Raw genomic sequence first — 20,879 nt, 5'->3', positions numbered from 1 at the left:
GGTCTTTTAAACACAAAGTTTGAAAAAAAAGTATGGCTCACTCAAGCACTCCACGCCAATTAAGGCTGTGTTTGATAGGGGGAAAACCAATTCCGGAATTGGTTTTACACATTTTCCAGTGTTTGATAGCAGGAAAATATTTTCTTTTTGTAAAACCAATTCCAAGACACGGGAAAAGCTATTACAAAAATTGGGGAAAATGTCTTACACCCTTCATTTCGGTAAGACATTTTCCATATTCTCTCCAGCCTTCTAAAACCTTCATTCCTTCATTTCCTTCCATTTCCAAACCCCCACAAGATCTGTCGACTAATTTTCCCCCACAATACGTTCTCTCCGACCACCATTTCCGTCAGATCTGTGGGAAATTTCAGGTAAGACATGCTGGGTTTGTATTTTCTGTTTTTGTTTCTGTTTCTGTTTCTGTGGGAAATATTCTGTCGAAAATGGTTTTATTTGGTTTTTTGAACTGCATGTGTAGTTAAACTCTCACATACACTGGTATATATGCGAATCCTGCTACTCCAACTTTCGTTACCCATAATAGAATAAGGAATCGACTCCTTTTCCTTTCTCTTGTGAAGCTGTCTGTTGTTTAGCGAAAGTCTTCTTTTGCTGCCTATGGATCTGTCTTCTCTTGCAAGAGCCGATTTGTTCACAGACGATCTCTGAACACTTTAGAAAACTTTTTTAGATTCGAGCTATGCCCTGAGTGAGGTATAAAGGTTGAAAACCGTTAGCAAGGCTTAAGCTTAGAGACCAAGGTAGGACCTAGACGAATCAAGATACTTAGCCGATCCGATGCCATAAATTGTTAAGAATAGGTTATTCCAGAATAAGTTGTGGGAAAATAGGTTGTTTTTTTTTCATCAAAAGTCGAAGGAATATGCCCAGAAAGGGATGTCCTGGTCCTGTTAGCACAAATTAAGCTGTTAGCCAGAATAAGGTACATCACAGTCTAAGCGTGCTTGCTTTGCGCACCGGCACAGCAGAATGAGAATCCGCTGGCTCAGATGAGTGGCTTTTGGCTTACTTCCTTGAGAAGGGCTTTCTGTAACTAAGAAATGAGAATTGTTGACCCATATGATTATGATCTCAGGCTCATAAAGAGGATGAAACTGACAATTTAAACTTTTTGAGCTCGTCAGTGATCTTTTCCATGGTGTCTAGAGAAACCAGCTTTGAACATGACATTCGTACCCAAGGAAAATTTTAGCAGGCATTACTATGATCTTGAAGCCCTTGCTAGGAGCTGCTTGGTACGGCTCACTACTAAACTAAAGAAGGTTCAGGCATGCTTCGACTTAGCCCTGTGATCCGCTAATTCATCTCTTGATCTGGTATTCCGAAAAGGGGGTGGATAGGGTCAGCGAAAGAAGTGGCGAGGGCGGAAGAAAGGGTTTTCATTTCCAGCGGACCTGCTCACGAGAGTCAGGCCTGCTCTGTAATGGGCAGACGTAGCAGGGCCATCTTAAAAAATATAGAAAAAAGAGCCGCTGGAGAAAACCAATTACGCTGGATTCTTAATTCCATGGAGTATGTTGTGAGTTTGAATTGACCCGGTTAGCTAGAAGGTTCCTTTCGCTACCGTCCTAAGGTTCAATCAACTGTTGGTTTGCTTTAACAAGTTGATAGGTTGCATTCTGGTTTGGCCAAGTAAAAAATCCAACCCTACAACCACAACCACATCAAATTTGTATAGATTCTCATTTTGGGAAAATTTAGGGCACATTCGTTTGTTTGGTAGGTTACACCAGAAGGCCTTGCCCATTAATTTCCATCCCAATCCTAAATTGCATAAATGAAGTTCACATCTGTTTGTGGCAACTGTCTCTATCTCTTTCAAACACTAATACATTGGCATGGAATGGCTGAATCAATTAGCAAGGGTTTTGTTAATTAAACTTTGAACTTATTATTTAGGGTTAGTATGTTTTGACAGTAAAAATCAGTTTGAATTATATGTAGATACTGCTTACGGCTTTTGGATATTTTATATAATAATTGCCTTTAAAAATAAGTTAATTCTTTTTAAAGAAACTAATCATAAATTATGAATAATTATTTTTCTTTTTACTTCCATTCACACGAGCGAAGTTCACATGTTTTTAGCTCATAATTCTACAGATTATTGTTAATATGGTAATGAGAGTTGTTGAGGATGATTATTGTTAATATTATATCAGGAATTATGGATGAAATGTTGGAGTTTTTAATTAATACCGATATAAATTTAATTATTAAAGAAGTGAAAAGATAAAAACATGTGATGTTGTCTTTAATTTATACAAGTTGGATGTAATTGTGTTAAAATAAACTGTTAAAGATGACCCAATTTTTGTATGTTTATTGATTTGGATTTTGATTATGTTTATTGATGATGGCAAGACTGATGTTGTCTTAGCTTCTATTTTTTATTGCTCCTAACGGTTCTAATTTCTTTGTATGCTTGACCTCCATCTGTATAGTTCTTGCTGTCCTAGCCTCTACCTCAGCATTCGTACTCGTGTTGGTGGCCTTGGTCGATATTTTCATAAGAGGTTTGTGGTGTGCTTGATTTATGATAAGCCTTCTAATAAGCATTTGTGGTTGTTATAATTCGGTTCAAGTGAATTAAATGGTTGTTGGATGTGCTTGGGTATGGTTTATTATTGATTTACATTTTTTCTGTAATTTGTTGGGAAATGGCAGTGATGAGCTGTCATGATTTACTTAATCAAGGATTATACGAGGAGTCTGAGTTTGATTCGATAATACAAACTCTCACGGAGCGAGAAGAAAGACAAGAAGCAAGAGAATGGTCTGCTAAGAGAGATGAGATTGCAGAAACTATGTGGACTGATTACATGGCTAGAAATATTAGGTAGATTTAGGCTTAGGGTTATTATTTCTATGTTATGTATGTTTTAGACTGATGTTTTTTTTTTTTGTAAATGTTGGTTGGATAATAACATTGTCAGATTTTAGATTGTTGGATTTTGATATATGTCTTGAATTGGTTAGATATTGATTATGTTTTAACATTGTTGGATATTGAATTGATTATTATGTTTTAAGCTTGTTGGATATTGAAATTATTGATAATGACAATTATTTAATGTAGAATGGGTAAGGGCAACAAAGAAGGGATCTCCAAGCAATTCAGGTGGACAAAACCGATGGAACATGTTTTCCTTGAAATTCTAGCAGAGGAGGCTCGAAAAGGAAATAAGCCTTCTAATACTTTCAAATCAGTTTTTATTAATCGAGTTGCCGACGCCATTTCTTCTAGATTCCAAGTCCAATGCGATACAAAGCACGTGGAAAATCATTTGAGGACAGTAAAAAACCAGTGGCAGATTATATGCAAAATTCGAGGTGAAAGTGGTTTTGGATGGGATGATAACATGAAAATGATCACATAAGATAGAGCGACATACGATGCAACAGTGATGGTAATATATGTATATATATGTTAAGTATATTTCAATTGTTTTTTACTTGTTATTCTAATTGTGTATAATATCCAACAGGCACACAAGAAGTATGAACCATTTTTTAATAAAAGCATTGATCATTATGATGAAATGGCTGTGGTTGTTGGCAAAGATATGGCAACAGGGAGTTTTGCCAGAACATTTGCTGACATAGATTTGGATGATGATAATGAAGATTCAATGCCTGTAGACTGCGACAATAAAGAGGCTGAAGAGGTAAGAACAAATGTATCTTCATCTGGCACATCCAAACGTAAAAGAAAAAGTGGTCAAGAAAGTCTCGTTGATGAACAAATTAAATTTGTGGGTGAGCAACTTGGCGAAATTGCTAATGCTTTGAAACAATTTACTGCCGACAATACAGCACAGCTTTATGAACAAGTGATGTCGATGGAGGAAGAAGGATTTGATGATGACTTCTTGTGTTCTGTGTGTGATTATCTAGGGAGTCATGAATCAGAGGCCAAAATGTTTTTAGTTAAAAGTAAGAAGCATAGAAAAATTTGGCTTCAAAAATTTTCTCAGCGTTGAAGATATTGATACTTTTATGTGGTGTAATATTATGCACTTCGACAATGTTGTTACTATGTGGTGTACTACTAATTATGTATTTGGATAATATTATTTCTAGTACTCATTATGGTTTCGAAGCAATTTATAATTATTCAATATTCTTACTAGTACTCATTATGGATAATATTTTTTCAATTTATAACGATCAATATTGTAGCTTATTATTGAGTATTATTATAAATAAATCATTGCAATATATGTAAAAACAATTTAAAATATAAAAATTTATTAATATATATTAATATATGTAAAAAACAACTTTTCCGGAAAATATTTTCAGGAAATCTATCAAACAGCAGAAAATATTTTACACAGATTCAATCAAACACCAGAAAATATTTTCCAGTAAGTCATTTTACAGAAAAGTAAAATATTTTCCAGAATTCATTTTACGGAAAACATTTTACAGCCAATCAAACAGACCCTAAATTCACTTAATCAAATACTTTAAACAATTAATTTCCCATTATAGCCCCTGCTGTTATCACCACATCGTCACGTGGGAGATTGATAGGAATAGGAAACGACTAAAGGGCAAAATGGGAAAACAAACACAAAAATAATAAAAAAATTAATTTTGTAGTGAGTAGATCGCATCGGCCCCCAATTTCTCTCCTCTTTTTAATTGTATGAGAGCAATGCAAGAGAAAACAGAAGGCCAAGGCCAAAGCTAAAAAAGATTGGAAAAAGGAAAATCGTCATCTCATCAATCAACCAAAGCTAAAAAAAAAAAAAATAGTCAAAGCCCCACATCCTTCTCTCCTTCGAATTTCTCTCTCTATTCCTTCCTTTATTTTTTTCTTTCCTCCTTCTAAAATCCCCTTTCTCTCTCTAGATTTCGCCCTTTTCTGCTACGAAATCCCTAATTTTTATCAGAGGTAGGCTCCATTTATTTGTTTGCAATCTCAATCTTCTTCATATGTTCTATTGTTCCCGTTTAATCTTTGTCTGCCTTGCATTATTTTACGAATTTGCCATTAAAACCCTAGTTTCAATAATCTACAAAAATCAGAGAGGAAAGGGTCAATCTTATCAGCTGACATAAACCCTAGTTCTCGTATCGTTCATCGAATTTGTGTTTCCCGTAGTCTTAGGCTAAATGATTTGGTTTCTATTTTTATCTCTTAGGTCTTAGCATGTAAAAGAACATAGCTTGCGTTCAGTTCAATTTGGGGGTTTGCTTGATTCAGTAGATTTGGTTCATTGCTGAGTCAAAAAGGTAGAGTTTTTAGTTATATCCTGTGTTTTTTTTAATGGTAAACTGGATTGAGTCACCTGGGGAGGGAAACATTTTGAATTTGGAATTTTGATATGTGTTGGTTGTTTCTCTTGGTTTATTTTAATAGATCAAAGCAATTTGATTCTTTAAGGCTGTTGTTTTGCTACATGGCTTTTGAGTTTGCCTTCCTGCTTAGCATTTCAAAGTGCTGGGAGTTGATTTGTTTTACCTTAATTTCAAAATTCTTAAATAATTACTGGAATATGTATAGACTTTTAAATTTTTTATTGTAGTCATGTTTTTCTCTAACTTAAAGTTAATTCTTGTATTGTCAAAACTAATTGTATGAAACAGCTTCGTGAATATATTGGATCTGTTCTTAGTAGAACGAAACTATTGAGCTTAATCGTATAATGTTCATAGTTTTGCAGCTGATTTTGTTAGGTCATGTTTTCTTAAGCAGTCAATGGAAGAAATGTTCTGAGCTCCGTCTCCTAGAACCTCTAAAATTGAACCATATTCCCCTTTTTAGATTTGCTTTCTTTTTTGAACGTCAGTGATCTGGTGCTTTCTATTTATATAACTTGATTTCTCTAACCACGTGATGGTAGAGCTAGAACTGGCACTGATGACTTTCATTTTTCTGGCAGGTCAGAGTGATGTTGATTTGTACATTATATGTTTGAGGTGACACACTCATTGAATCTATTCTTAATTTTATTTTCATTGTCACTTTACTTAAGCGTTAAATGGTTCTAATTTCTATTTCCTTATATATTTTTTGGCACTGTGCAGTTTTGCTTTCACATTTCTTCTTAGGATTTGATGTTGGAAGCAGTATGCCGCTGATAGTTGGGAGAAATGCAAAGGTATCATGCTCCCAGCTGCACTAGTGCAGTTAATAACAGTGCAATAGGAGGAGCCTCAGTTAGGGATACTCCCCGGGTTGATTCATCTTCATTACCACCTAACTTCTCGTTGAATTCTAGGTATCTAGATACCGTGTTCTTTTGTCTTCTGTTCACATATTCTCGTCTTCTTGAATTTACTTAATTTATTGAGCCTAATATTGGTGTTTGATTATATATTTGGATATTTTTATTTGATATTTTTCAATTAATGACCGCATTTTGAGAATATGCTGCTCCTACTACAAGAACACTTTCAATTTGGAATTAGTTTTTCCAAGTCTTGTACTGAGTATTTTGTGCCCTTTTGTCTGACCCTGAGATTGTGCATAAGCTGCATCTTATTGTTAGAAGTGGAAGGTAATGCATGAATTCCTCTGACATCCCTCTTGTTTTTGTAAATCATTTGTGTGTTTTCTTAAAAATAGATTTTCCACACTGAGACGAGACTGTTATTATTTTTCCAAAGCATATTTACGCTGGCATTTTTAGAATTGTAAAGCTGTCTACTTGCTGAAAGTACACTTCTTTCTCCCTGGTTTCATTTATTTTTATTTTTATTTGTAGGCGGCAATCTCAGTTAGCACCCTACAAGTTGAAGTGTGATAAGGAACATCTGAATTCCAGGTAATTATGCAATTGCAGTGAATTATTATGTTAGTTACATTTATGCAGAATGATTAAGTAATGAATCAGAACAAGGTTATATATTACTTATGATACCTATGTAATGGTGGATTGCAAAACTGACTGAGCCGATGGTCCTATTATATGATTCTTAAGTTTATCCATTTAGATTATGTTTTTTTTATTGCTTTATATAACTAAATTGATGGTTCAGTTGGTTTGATTCGTAAATTCATCTTCTTAAGTTAATGCATATCTTGCGTACTAACTTTTGGTTCCTTTCAGACTTGGGCCCCCTGACTTTCATCCTCAGACTCAGAATTGCCCTGAGGAGACGCTCACTAGAGAAAATGTGCAGCATGGGTATAAGGATACTATTGATGGACTGGAGGTATAGTCTTATGATTGATCACAATTCACTACTGTTTTTTTGTTTTCCTGCAGCATCCTTATGCAGATTTTTGCTGCATGTGAGTGGTTGGCAGCTATGGTTGCTTCACCAATCCATATGAACATCAATCACATCCTTTTTTTTTCCTGAGCTATAGAATTATTATAATTGGGTCTCCATTAAATTATTATGGTTTGGGAACTTTATCTGATGCATATGCTGTAAGCACAGGGTTCTCCTTTTGTTATCTTATCTCTCTAAAACTTTACTTTCTTCTTCCTCATGATGCTGTTTGATTCAATTTTTATGTAACTTCAGTACTTTCTGTGCATATCTTAGATTGAAATCTGATAGTGTATATAAGGGCTGTTTTGACTTCATGCTGATATAGCAACTTAGCAACCTCTTAAAGCTGTAGGAAATTTAAATCTCGAAAATTTTAAGACAATTCCAGGAAGCTAACTGTTTTTGGTTAGCTTCTTTTATTACCATATTTGTTATTTAACATGGTCCTGCCATCTTTTCAGGATTCAAAAGAGATTTCATTGACTCAGGTTCAGGCTTTTACAAAGCCAGTTGTTTTGAAATGCAGAGATGTAAGTAACTTTATTTGGGATGCTATGGTTGTTACACGGACCATTCTATTCATATTTAATTTTACTTATCAACTCAAAAAAAAAAAAAAGTTTTCCTTGTGTAACGTAACTGTCAGTTTTTCACTTTCTAATAAATAATTCCTCTCTTCTATGCAGGCAATTAGAAAGTGTCTAAGGGCTATCAATGAATCTCGTGCTCAAAAGAGGAAGGTGATACATTCATTCTTTTCATGGTTGTTTCTTGTTTATGTACTTGTATGATTGGTTTCTTTTCAAAGCTCTGTATTTTGTTTGTCAGGCTGGTCAGGCTTATGGTGTCCCTCTTTCTGGTTCACTGTTAAGTAAACCAGGGGTTTTCCCTGAACAAAGGCCGTGCAATGAAGATTTCAGAAAAAAATGGATTGAGGTAATCTCATGCTCCCCTACGTGTTGCACGGAACTTTTTTATATTCCTTTTTTGTTTAGTTTTTATTTTTGACTTCATGGATCTTGGCGAAAGGCAAAACTATGCTTCATACGTGAACTCGACATTATCTTCATATTTTTCTCAGGGCTTATCACTGCAACACAAGCCTTTGTGTTCTTTGGCCGATCAAGTTCCTCAAGGATATAAGAAGAGACCTCTAATAGAGGTTCTTATCAGGAATAATGTTCCATTGCTTAAAGCAACTTGGTTTATCAAAGTAACATATCTTAATCAGGTACAATAGCCTTAATATATTTGTACCATATGATCATGCTTTCTGTAATTGCGCTAGATTATTCATGATTTTGGAAGGTAGCGGATTTATTGTTATCATTTGCAGGTTCGTCCTGGTTCTGCAATTTCGTCTGGAGCACCTGATAAAACTCAATTATCTCGTACAGAGCTCTGGACAAAAGATGTTATTGATTACTTGCAATACCTTTTAGATGAATTTTTTTCGAAAAATAATTCTCATTCTACTCAACATGGTAGAGATCGGTTGCCACAAATGCATTATGCTGGGTCTTTGCAGCATAGGAGTGATCTGGCACCAGCAATCATTGATGGTGAGGAACCGTCTCTTCATTTTAAATGGTGGTATGTAGTGCGGCTCTTGCAGTGGCATCATGCAGAACGACTGGTTCTTCCTTCTCTCATTATTGATTGGGTTCTGAATCAACTGCAGGTATTGTATTTGATGTATTCAGCCCTCATTGTATTTAATTTTACCACCGTTCTGAGAGATCTGTTCATGTAGGAAATAATTGAGCTTATGAACACTTTCTGGTTTCTGATTATATTATTTGTGCTCTTCCAGGAAAAGGATTTGCTTGAGATTCTGCAGTTGCTGTTGCCTATCATTTATGGAGTTTTGGAAACCATCACTCTATGTCAGACATATGTACGCAATCTTGTGGGTGTAGCTATTCGCTTCATCCGTGAACCTTCTCCAGGTGGATCTGATTTGGTTGATAACTCCCGGAGAGCATACACAATATCTGCACTAGTTGAGATGCTCCGCTATTTGATACAGGCTACACCAGATACATTTATAGCTTTAGATTGCTTTCCTTTACCTACTTGTGTACTCTCACATACACCTAGTGATGGTGGTTTTTTATCTAAGCCCTCCGATGATGCAGCAAAAAAAAATTATTCAGCAGATGCATATGCTGTCAGAGGTAAAGGGTTTGATTCCCAATACCACTCCTTGTCATTTAATCATGTTGTTTCCACCGTCGAGAAACGTGCTGACAATCTTGCTAAAGGTGCAACTGCTGGATATCCTAGCCAAAGTGTGGCAAAAGCAGTGCAGACCCTAGACAAGGCCCTTTTGCAAGGAGATGTGATAGATGCTTATAAACATATCTTCAATGATCTTTATGATGGAGCAGTTGGTGAGGGTTGGGTAGCAGAAGTCAATCCATGCTTAAGATCATCACTAAAATGGCTTCAAACTGTGAATTTGTCTTTGATTTGCTCAGTTTTTTTCCTTTGTGAGTGGGCAACTTGTGATTACCGAGACTTCCGGACTGCTCCACCCTCTGACGTGAAGTTCACTGGCAGTAAAGATTTTTCACAAATATATCTTGCAATTCAGCTTTTGAAACTGAAGATGAAAGAGTTGCAGAAAAAACTGAAGAAGGAAAGGGCATCAAGAAAGAATACCAGTCAGCAGAATAGCTATTCCAGCAAGGATTTGTTGGGAGATACACATGAAGCTAAAAGCAATGGAAAATGTTTAAATGGAAGGAGGAGGAACTTTTCAGATATATTTGACAGCCCTGGTCCTCTGCATGATATTATTGTGTGCTGGATCGATCAGCATGAAGGACATAAAGGAGAAGGTAGCAAGCGTCTTCAGCTTTTTATGTTGGAACTCATACGTTCTGGAATTTTTTATCCTCAGGCATATGTGAGGCAGCTAATAGTTAGTGGAATCGTCGATACAAATGGACCAATGGCTGACCTGAACAGAAGGAAGAGACATCAACGAATCTTGAAGCAGCTCCCAGGGCAGTTTATGGTTAATGCTTTGGAAGAAGCAAGAATTGCTGAGGGCTCAGAACTGCTTGAGGCTATAAATGTTTACTCAAATGAGCGCCGTCTTGTCCTTCAGGAACTTTTTTTTGATTCATATAATAATACAAACAATTCTCATGCACTAGCCAAGAAGCTAAATTGTCATTCTACCTCAGGAAGAGATGTTGATTCCCAGGTTTCATGTGATAAGAGGAGAACTGTTCAAGCTTCAAAGACTTTCAGGAGAGAAGTGGACCTTGAAGAACTGAAGGCTTCCATCTCAGTTTTGCTGCAATTCCCCAGTTCATCTTTTTGTTCTGCAGATAGTGGAGTGGATGAGTCTCAAGGGAGTATCAAAAGATCTATTGGATCAACACACAGCAAGATGGATTCTGTAGAAGGTACTCCTGGGTGTGAAGATTGTAAAAGGGTTAAAAGACAGAAATTAAGTGAGGATAAGAGTTCATGTCTTCAAGTATCTTCACCCATTCCATCAGATGATGAAGATACTTGGTGGGTGAGGAAGGGGCCCAAAAACTTGGAGGGTTCCAAAGTTGATCCCTTGCTTAAGTCAACAAAGCAAGCATCTCGTGGTAGGCAAAAGTCTGTTCGTAAAACTCAGAGTCTTGCACAGTTAGCTGCTGCTAGAATTGAAGATAGCCAGGGAGCATCGACAAGTCACGTTTGTGATAACAAGATAAGTTGTCCACATCATAGAACTGAGGTGGAAAATTTGAAGCCAGTTGATGGGATCAGAACAACCCATCATGCAGATATTATTTCGATTGGGAGGGGTTTAAAGCAGCTTCGCTTTGTAGAGAAGAGGGTTGTCACTATTTGGTTGCTATCTGTAGTTAGGCAGCTTGTTGAAGAGTCAGAGAAATCTGTCCCCAAGGCTAGCCAGTATGGTCGACCCTTTGTTGCAGCTGACGAGAAGAGTCCCTTAAGATGGAAGCTTGGTGAGGATGAGCTATCAGCCATTTTGTATCTATTGGATGTTTCTTGTGATTCAGCTTCAGCTGTCAAATTTCTCCTTTGGTTGTTGCCAAAAGCTATTAGTAATCCCAGTCCTGCCATTCATAGTGGGAGAAACATTCTAATGGTACCCAGGAATGTGGAAAATTATGCTTGTGAAGTGGGGGAAGCATATCTTTTATCATCCCTCCGAAGGTAAAATATCATTTGTTTTGTCTCTTAATTTGATTAAATTGTTCATGACAGACATATCTGGCTGTCAAATTTGTTCTGTAGGTTGGTTCTTTGTTAGTGTCCATCGTGTTGCAGTATGAGTTGAACCCGTTGCCCTTTCTTGATCTTTAACAATGAATTTAGCCTATTTTTCTTCTTTTCTAACCCATTTCTCTAAATCAAACTATTCTGGATTTGTTTGTGAACGTGTATTATCGAGTGCATGAAATAGTTGAACGATGCATTATTTGGGTGTCTGGTTGGAATTGTATGATATCTAGTAAACTGTCCTGAAGATTGGGAAACATATTTTTCTTCCCTGAAAGTTATTCTTATTGCTCAAGATCGGACTATCAAGCCACTAATCCTGTTGTGGAAAAACCTATTGTCATTGTTGTCTATGTTTCATGACCTGCACATGTAGTCTTACATGCTTAACAATGAATTTTGTTCAGGTATGAGAACATACTTATTGCCGCAGATCTTGTGCCTGAAGCTCTGTCTGCTACAATGCGTCGTGTTGCTGCATTTATGGCCACTAACGGAAGAATTACAGGTTCTGGAGCCCTAGTTTTTGCTTGTTATTTGTTGAGGAGGTATGGCAGTATTGCCAGTGTGATTGAATGGGAGAAGAATTTCAAGGGGACCTGTGATAAAAGACTTTTGTCTGAACTTGAATCTGGACGAACAGAGGGAGAGTTTGGATTTCCACATGGAGTTCCTGCCGGGACTGAAGATCCTGATGATTACTGTCGTCAAAGGATAAATGTCGGACGGTTATCTAGAGTTGGTGCAAGCATGAGAGATATGGTTCAGCGTCATATTGATGATGTCTTGCACTATATCTTAGGCAAAGAGAGAAAACATTTTGCAGCCAATGCACCAAAAAGTCCTGCCACTGAAAAAGGGGGCGATGATTATCAAGTTGCTCAACAAATTATAATGGCACTAATGGACTGTTTTAGGCAGACTGGTGGTGCTTTTCAAGAAGGGGACCCGGGTTTGGTGTCTTCTGCTGTTTCTGCCATTGTTAGCAATGTTGGACCAACCCTAGCAAAGATACCTGATTTTACTAGCGGCAGCACTTATTCAAATTATCAGCCACCTATGAATTCCTTGAATTTTGCTAAGCGCATATTGCACATCCATTTAATATGTCTATGCCTGTTAAAGGAAGCTCTTGGAGAGCGCAAAAGCCAAGCATTTGAGATAGCTCTTGCAACTGAGGCTTTTTCTGCTTTAGCTGTAGCATTTGCTCCTGCAAAGTCCTCTCGGGGTCAGTTGTTGTCTCCTGATTCTCTTGATTCTCATACAAATATATCTAATGACAATTCGCACAGTTCTGCTAAAGCGACTCTTGGGAGAACTACCAAAATGGCAGCTGTTTCTGCCCTTGTCATTGGTGCCATTATTCATGGGGTTATTAGCTTAGAGAGAATGGTGTCTGTCTTAAGATTAAAGGAAGGATTGGATGTTGTTCAATTTGTAAGGAGCACAAAAACCAGCTCTAATGGTAATGCCCGATCTGTTGGGGCTTTTAAGGTGGACAACTCAGTTGAAGTATATGTGCACTTGTTTCGGCTATTTGTTGGGAACTGTAGAACTGTTTGTGATGGACTAGTATTGGAGCTCTTGGGTGAACAATCAGTTTTAGCTCTTTCAAGGATGCAGAGATTGCTCCCAATTAATTTGGTCTTTCCACCAGCTTATGCAATATTTGCATTTATGATATGGAAGCCATTCATCTTGAACAGTAACACTGCAAGAAGTGAAGATATTCATCAATTGTATCAGTCTTTAACAATGGCCATTGGTGATGCCATAAAACACAGACCTTTTCGAGATGTTTGTATGAGGGATACTCGTGGTTTTTATGATATTGTAGCTGCAGATACAATTGATGCTGAGTTTGCTGCCATGCTAGAGTTGAATGGTTTGGACATGCATTTGAAATCCATGGCCTTTGTCCCTCTTCGTGCAAGGCTCTTTCTAAATGCTATAATTGATTGTAAAATGCCTAATTCTGCTTTTACACAGGATGATGGGAATAGGGTTTCTGGACATAGTGAGTCTAAAGCTCTTCGTGCAGAGACATCTAAGCTTTTGGATAAGCTTGTTTGTGCACTGGACACTCTTCAACCTGCTAAGTTTCATTGGCAGTGGGTTGAGTTAAGGCTCCTTTTAAATGAACAAGCACTTATTGATAAGATTGAGAATCATGACATGTCCTTAGTGGATGCTATTCGCTCTTCCTCACCTAGTTCTGAAAGAGCTTCTCCTTCTGAGAGTGAGAAAGTTTTCATCGAAATTATTCTTACCAGATTGTTGGTCAGACCTGATGCTGCTCCCCTTTTCTCAGAGGTGGTTCATCTTTTTGGGAGATCATTAGAGGATTCGATGTTGATGCAGGCTAAATGGTTCTTAGGTGGCCTGGATGTTCTTTTGGGACGGAAAACTGTTAGGCAACGGCTCAGTAATATTGCTGAAAATAAAAACCTTTCTACCAAGTCACAGTTCTGGAAGCCTTGGGGTTGGTCCTATTCTGGTGCTGATCCTGTAACAAACAGTGGAGAGAAGAGAAAGTCTGAAGTCACATCTCTTGAGGAAGGCGAAGTCATTGAGGAGGGCATGGAGTCAAAGGGGTGTGTGAAAGGGTCCACTCAAGTCGATATTGAGGGTTCTGGTATCAATCAGCAGCATGTAACTGAGAAGGCTTTCATTGAATTAGTTATTCCTTGCATAGACCAAAGCTCTGCTGACTCACACAATACCTTTGCAAGTGATTTGATAAAGCAGTTTAACACCATTGAGCAACAGATAAACTCAGTTACTCGTGGTGTAAGCAAGCAGACTGGCACTGCTACTTCTGGAATTGAAGGTCCTACTAATAAAATTAACAATCGCAAAGGCATAAGAGGTGGTAGCCCTGGATTGGCTAAACGAACACCAGCTCCTGTGGAGTCTGCTCCGCCTCCTTCCCCTGCAGCTTTGCGAGCTTCTATGTCATTGAGGTTGCAGTTTATTGTGAGATTGCTGCCAATCATATGTGCAGATGGGTAAATATATGATATGTTTTTCTGCGTGTTCCATTTTATTCAACTTTAAATAAGGATGATCAGTATCTGTGCCTTACTGCTTTGTGAGACCTTTTCTGATAGACTCAGCAGATTTCTTGTTGCTATGAACTCGTCATAGGTTCTGTCAATTTGTTTTGTTTGTCTAGTAGTACATGCGTCTTTCTTCTGGAAATGAATAGGTACTAGTTTACTTGTTGAATTTTCTTTATGAAATCCCTATGGTTAAATTTGTTAATCTCGTCTCAGTCTCAGCTCAAGCCTTTCTAGTTTCATTTATCTGTTGAAAGTGATCCTGGAAAATTAGCTTTAATTCTCTCTGTGTTGTTGATCCATGATGCTGACTCATTTTTATAGTTTTTGTAATTGCAAGCCTTAGTTTTTCAGGGTATTAAGTTTTTATTTCAATGATTTGTCACTCTTCAAAGGCTGATGTTATTATTCGAATTACTAATTCATAGAATTCTTAGATTGAAAACTTCACTTCTTGGATATGTTTTTTATGTGATTTGAACATCTTTTGCATTATCTTAGTGTGAGCAATTTTTTTATTTATTTGATTTCTCTTCCCTGTTGGTGTAAATTGAATGTGAGGATTACATTGGTTCTTTTTATGGGAGAGTAGTGGTAGCAAATTTTTTCTGCATTTTTTCTTCTATTTTTTGGGAATTCATTGAATGTTGGCTATCCAATGGAAAGAAGTTTGACATTCTAATTGATACAGATGCAACAATGTTATGGAAGCAGTAGTATCTTATTTTGGTATTTAATAAATTAGTTACGAAGGTTCATTGTTGGATTATTCAGGGAACCATCAGCGCGAAGCATGAGGAATATGCTTGCCTCTGTAATACTTCGGTTACTCGGAAGCAGGGTTGTGCATGAGGATGTTGACCTATCTTCTAATCTTGCACAGTTGAAGAGGGACATGGAGCTGATGCCAATTGTTGCATCCACGGAAATGTCTGGAGATAGTCTTTTTGATCGCTTATTGTTAGTTTTGCATGGGTTGTTAAGCAGTTGCAAGCCAAGTTGGCTGAAGTCAAAGGATGCCAAGGATTTTTCTGGATTTGACCGTGAAGCAGTGGAGGGTCTGCAGGTTTGATATTTTTTGTCTTGTTGATGATTGAATTTACTGCTGCTTGTTTTGGTAAAAAAACCATAAATTTATTTGAAAGCGAGCTTTGAATTTTTTTTCTCAAATTGAATATTTTATGATTTGCTATCTCATAATGGTAGGTTTTTTTAACAGGAGATGTTTAAGAATATAGAAAGAAAAGTGTAACTGAGAAATCACTTCTTGAATTCAGTAAAAGTAAATGATTAAAAGCAAATGATTTCTGAAAGTAGTACTTTTAAAGGCACTAGTTAAGTAGATCCTTTGTCAATTTACTTGGATATGGAGTTTTCCAGTATGCATTGGCTTTGGGGCCCATTCATTTTCTGATGTAATCATGAGTAGTATGTAATGCCTTGATGATTTCGTAAGAGTTGAAGTTTGGGGGAAATTTTTGGGCTTTGAGAGTTCTAGAGGTAAAGAAATTTGCCTAAATAGCATGTGGAAATGAGGTCATGAGGTGTTAATTGTTGCACGTGTAATGCAATTTAGTAATGGGTACTTTTAATTCGACTGAATGTCAATATTTTGGTTTATAGACTTTGCAATTGATTTTCTGTCCAGAAGTGGGTATTTTTAGTTGTTTTTATCTTGACAAATAGTCACCACCTCTCACGTAGTTTCATTGCAGGTAAAAGAAAATAATCAGTTTTCTTCCGAGTTACAAGCTTTGAGATGTCATTCCTGTAAAGATAGAAAATTATTTAGAAGTTAGCATTGAAATAAAATTACAGATGATTCTTTACTTATTTCACTGTTTATTCTGTGGGTGCAGAATGAATTAGATTCTATGCAATTGCCTGAGATGATTAGATGGCGAATCCAAGCCGCAATGCCTATATTATTTCCTTCTTTTCACAATACAGTCTCCTGCCAACCACCTTCTGTCCCTATTGGTGCTCTTAGTTTGCTTCAACCCAGCATCTGTGTCCCTGGATCTTACACTGGAACTATTAATCCACCTCAGAGACAGGTTGCGTCAGCACGAAATGCAAATAATATGCCAGGAAAATCCAAGTCAGTGCTATCACAAGAGAATGATATGGAAATTGACCCATGGACACTTTTGGAAGACGGAGCAGGATCAGGTCCATCTTCAAGTAGCACTGCAGCCATTGGAGGCAGTGACAATGCTAATCTTCGAGCTTCAAGTTGGCTCAAGGGGGCTGTAAGAGTGAGACAGACAGACCCGTCGTATATTGGTGCTGTGGATGATGATAGCTGATTTTAGGTTCAACTATGTTTTTAGATTTGGTCTTAAGGAATAGCAAGGCCCCTCACAACAGGTAAATTAAAGCGTTATTTGTTGTGCACATTGGTCTTGCCTGTCACATGTTTTACAGTGGGGGGGGGATTTTGTTTTTCACATTTTGGTTGGGCATACTGGAATCCTTGTGAAAGAATGTGATGATGTAGTGATGTAGGCCATCTTCTATTCAGCATTGCAGATTGACTGTCATTTTATGCCCCTGCCGTCTGGGCCGTATGTACTCACAGGTGCGGTTCAGAGGCTTTGTTGTATATATAGAGGATAATTGTTTCAGTTTACCAATTGATCAGGTATAATATCCCAAGAAATTACATGTAGCTCTTCCTTATCTTATCAATCTTTTACTTCTCTCTCTCTCTCTCTCTCTCTAACACACGCTCAGAGAGAGCCATGGATGCGTAACACATCGACATCCCATGTATATGAATGCTTATGTTGCTCTCTTGCATGCATTACTGCGTGCTTAAACTGGATTGTGTTTTTACATATATGTACGAGGATTAACCGCATATGCTTTAATTATGTGTGAAGATGGATGGCTGGATTTTGTAGATGAACAAATACATAAGGCAGGCAGGTGAAATCCTGATGTTCTGCAATTAGTTGTGGGTTTAGATAATCAAATGAATAGATTTGTAGGTTTTGCCCCCCGTTTAGTGATTTTCTATTTCGAATTATTGATTTGAAGTTGTCAAATTATTATATTGGAGCGTTTCTCTCTTTTTGTTATTATTTTTTCGTGAAACCCTACAAAAGTTGATACCAATGTAATTTAGGAGTACTAATACAAAAATTATGATAGATTTATCAACCGGTTGGTACAAAATCGAAAAAGCAGAAATTGTTGAATGGATGACAATGGGGTTGATTTAGCGCCATCTGTTTCGAGGTTTGCTTTATTCTTGCCTTGTAACTGCTCTGTCTACAAAAAACACATCTTCAATCCAAGCAACGATGTTGAAAGCTAGACCTTCTAGCACTCTTGAATAACTCTCTAGGGTTGCTTGCCCCACATCCTGCAACACATGTATTCCATTAAGAACTTTACATTTTATGGAAGAATACCTCCCAATTTTTAAATTTACATGTCTTTTGACCGATAAGATGACTTACCCGATTGTGTTGAATCTTGCATGTATCCAAGGACGTCTGTGAAAGTTCGGGGTACCTTTGCTTCAAGGCAAACAACAAGCTCTCGGCCCTTTCAGCCAATATGTGATTTTTGTCACTAAGATCAACATCAGACATCAGCTCTTTTACCATGCCCCATGATGGTTTTGAATGCTTTATGCATGCTTTACGTCTCCATGTATACATTGAGGCTTCCACGCTGTCTGCAAGCTCTAGTGCTTCATGTTCTGATGCTACACTTAGACAATCCAGCAGATAATCCGGGCAGAACTTTTCTGTCCCCAGCATGAACCTGTAGATCGACTCTCCTATGCTGGCCCTTCCGCTCTGTACAACTTCCCTCATACAAATAAGTATTTTTTCCTAACTTTACTACTATCAGCACAGCAGATCCCCACCGTACTATTTAAGCAACCATATTTTTCATTTCCTTTTTCACAGAGATATCTCAATTTGGGATAGAATTGTAAATGCTAGAATCTGAACTTGAATAAGTGATTTCATGAACTAATTAAGCTAAATCCGGGATCATTATGCAACCGTGAATGTTTTGAGCACTTTCTTATCATGAAAATTCTCTTTTATTCAATTGAATTGGCTTCAGATATTTATAAAGTTTCAAATGCTTGTTCTAAACAAAAAGTTGGAATTGGAACATGCTTCAAGTTGAGAACAATCTAAGTTTGATGAGGAAATTAATGAACAGAAGGTCTAACCTTGGGAAGAGACGCGACATAGGAGTCAGGAATTTCCATCTCTGCTAGAACACCACTATTGATAGCCATAGCTGCCTTATGAATTTGATTAGCACAGTCTCGTTTGTGCCGCAAGTGCTTCCTTGCTTTCTCAGATAGGCCACATGGAGGAACGCATGGCACTGGTACCCACCATTTCTCATCATTTCTCTTAACAACCCTTCGGAATGAGCCTGTTCGGCTTGAATTCGATGACACACTTCCATCTTCTGCATACCAGAATTCTCTGTCCTCGAAACTGTCCAATATTTCCTGTCAAAGGATGTCTTATGAGCTATGAAATGAGCCTTTTTGTAATGACAAAAATATTATGATTTTTCCTTCTTACAATGAGCATTGCATCCAACTTTCTCAGTGCAGGAAGATTGACATAAATATCTGATCTTGGTCTGCTTTTCATTACCTAAAGAGGTCCAAAAAATAAAAAAAGTGATCATGTTAAAGCAGACAAAGATGATAAACCAACCCCAATTTAGACAAAATTCGGGTATGGATTATGAAATCTTACTTCAAGAGCTGTTCCATTGCTTAAATTCTGTGACTTGGAAGTAAATTCAACAATGTAATCACAAACAGATAAAAGACAGTCCATTTCTCTTTTCCAAAGTGCCTTCTTTTCAGGGTTCAAAGGTTCCAACCTCAAATTTTGTCCAAATACGGTAGCTGCAGAAATTAATATAAGTAAGCAAATTTCATAGAAAATCCAAAAACAAGTAAAAAGAAACACAAAGTCATAGGTTTGTCTGAAACATTTTATTTTACCATAGAGATTGGTTATGGCATTTGAGATAGTAACTGCTGTACAGACCCCTTTGCCAGTCCCTGACATGTCTTCTCCCAGTAAAAGCTTTGCAAATCTATCCTTCATCATTTCAAGTTCTGTTAAACATAATTTTATACAAATTAGCATTCAAAAAAAGAAAAAAGAAAATAAAACAGCATGGTTTAGAATAAAAGGTTTATAATTCTCCCAGATATTTGACCTAATTCCAATGATTCTAGATAATCAAGCTGCTTTTCATCTTCATTTCCTTGTTGCTTTGTTCCGAGCCTGCTAAGAACAGCTTGATTCTGAGCCATGGATCTTGTTGGTGGCCAGTGAGAAGTTGAAGCTTCACTACAACAGCTATGATCGTCGATAGGGTCTGAAAATGCTGAGGTTTCAGAGCAAGTTCGGCCATACACGAATGATTCACCACTCAACGTTGAGTAACCAGGAGTTTCTGGAATTGACTGATCATTTTGATCAACAAAAGAAGGTGAAGGTTGATAACCCAGATCATAATTTCCATCAGAGTTGGATAAATCCTCCATTTTACCCAAATTACAGCTCTCAACTCTGCAAATAGCCATGAAAATCTGGTTACTGGGGCTCAAGAAAATGAAGATTTTTAAATCATAATGAAAAAACAAAACAAACAGAAGTGATGGGACTCTTAAGCCATGGTTCAAATATGTAGGCAGCAAAAATTCGGCTAAACTGAAAAGAAAAGAAAAAGAGTGGCCATCAAAGTAAAAAAAAGCAAAAGATGTTTTGTTTACAGCCACAGGTCGTTGTTGCTATCAGATTCTAAGCATCACTCACTGAAAAAATATGCAAATAAAGTAACGTTTGTGAGCAACGGTCTTTGTTAAACATTCTTTTTTGTTTTTCAAATAAGTTTACCTTTAAAGGGTATAATACAGATTTGAATTCGAAACCATTGAAGCTATGTAGCAGTTTGAGGACCATTTGAAATCGTTCCCTCCTAAGCATCATATCTTTCCAAAAGAAACACTAACCCACTTTCTTTTTCTGTATCCATGCCACCATGCTACGGATGGACCAGGAATCTTGACTGTCCCATTGCTGGATTGTGTTTCAGCTTCCTTATCCAACAAGATAAAACCCAGATACAAATTTGGCAGGAAAGTATTGAATCCGAGAAAATAAAGAATGGGTTTTGAATATTTAGGAAAATTTTGCAAAAAGTTTGTAGCTTTTTTGGTTTGATTATAGGACATGCATTCTATGTCTTGGTTGTAGTTGAATATTTATTTATTATTTATGAAGGTGATTGGGAGGC

The 20,879-nt window shown here is 37.2% G+C and overlaps 3 protein-coding genes across 18 annotated transcripts; 2 read left to right on the top strand and 1 right to left on the bottom strand.

Moving 5' to 3' along the window:
- The first annotated feature begins 203 nt into the window (after positions 1 to 203).
- Positions 204 to 4,094, top strand: LOC107948545 (uncharacterized). Its single transcript, XM_041080940.1, has 4 exons — positions 204 to 374; positions 2,469 to 2,540; positions 3,104 to 3,434; positions 3,513 to 4,094. The coding sequence occupies exons 3-4, from the start codon at positions 3,432 to 3,434 to the stop codon at positions 4,005 to 4,007; spliced, it is 498 nt and encodes a 165-aa protein (XP_040936874.1). The 5' UTR covers positions 204 to 374; positions 2,469 to 2,540; positions 3,104 to 3,431; the 3' UTR covers positions 4,008 to 4,094.
- A 553-nt stretch (positions 4,095 to 4,647) lies between these two features.
- Positions 4,648 to 18,597, top strand: LOC107923774 (mediator of RNA polymerase II transcription subunit 12). Of its 15 annotated transcripts, none has more exons than XR_005904807.1 (17): positions 4,648 to 4,927; positions 5,919 to 5,955; positions 6,064 to 6,257; positions 6,744 to 6,803; positions 7,089 to 7,194; positions 7,722 to 7,790; positions 7,947 to 8,000; positions 8,089 to 8,196; positions 8,342 to 8,491; positions 8,597 to 8,941; positions 9,074 to 11,448; positions 11,922 to 14,522; positions 15,348 to 15,639; positions 16,433 to 16,943; positions 17,098 to 17,154; positions 17,730 to 17,816; positions 18,072 to 18,597. XR_005904807.1 is itself a non-coding variant. In XM_016853934.2 (14 exons), the coding sequence occupies exons 3-14, from the start codon at positions 6,130 to 6,132 to the stop codon at positions 16,880 to 16,882; spliced, it is 6,738 nt and encodes a 2,245-aa protein (XP_016709423.2). In that variant the 5' UTR covers positions 4,648 to 4,927; positions 5,919 to 5,955; positions 6,064 to 6,129; the 3' UTR covers positions 16,883 to 17,244. The 15 variants fall into 15 exon arrangements, 2 of the variants coding, with proteins under 2 accessions (XP_016709423.2, XP_040936872.1); XR_005904806.1 differs by having other exon boundaries at positions 17,098 to 17,217; XR_001691635.2 differs by lacking the exon at positions 17,098 to 17,154.
- LOC107923776 (rop guanine nucleotide exchange factor 3) lies at positions 17,713 to 20,831 on the bottom strand. Of its 2 annotated transcripts, none has more exons than XM_016853935.2 (8): positions 20,596 to 20,831; positions 19,797 to 20,152; positions 19,576 to 19,692; positions 19,322 to 19,476; positions 19,142 to 19,216; positions 18,775 to 19,065; positions 18,041 to 18,385; positions 17,713 to 17,943 (listed from the first exon to the last, which is right to left on the bottom strand). In XM_016853935.2, the coding sequence occupies exons 1-8, from the start codon at positions 20,616 to 20,618 to the stop codon at positions 17,824 to 17,826; spliced, it is 1,482 nt and encodes a 493-aa protein (XP_016709424.2). In that variant the 5' UTR covers positions 20,619 to 20,831; the 3' UTR covers positions 17,713 to 17,823. The 2 variants fall into 2 exon arrangements, with proteins under 2 accessions (XP_016709424.2, XP_016709426.1); XM_016853937.2 differs by lacking the exon at positions 20,596 to 20,831 and adding an exon at positions 20,356 to 20,439.
- Between the last annotated feature and the right edge of the window lie 48 nt (positions 20,832 to 20,879).

The sequence above is a fragment of the Gossypium hirsutum genome, chromosome A11, assembly GCF_007990345.1.
Source record: "Gossypium hirsutum isolate 1008001.06 chromosome A11, Gossypium_hirsutum_v2.1, whole genome shotgun sequence".
Classification (NCBI taxonomy): domain Eukaryota; kingdom Viridiplantae; phylum Streptophyta; class Magnoliopsida; order Malvales; family Malvaceae; genus Gossypium; species Gossypium hirsutum.
Note: the sequence above shows the minus strand (reverse complement) of the source record. Positions and strands in the feature narration are given on the sequence as shown.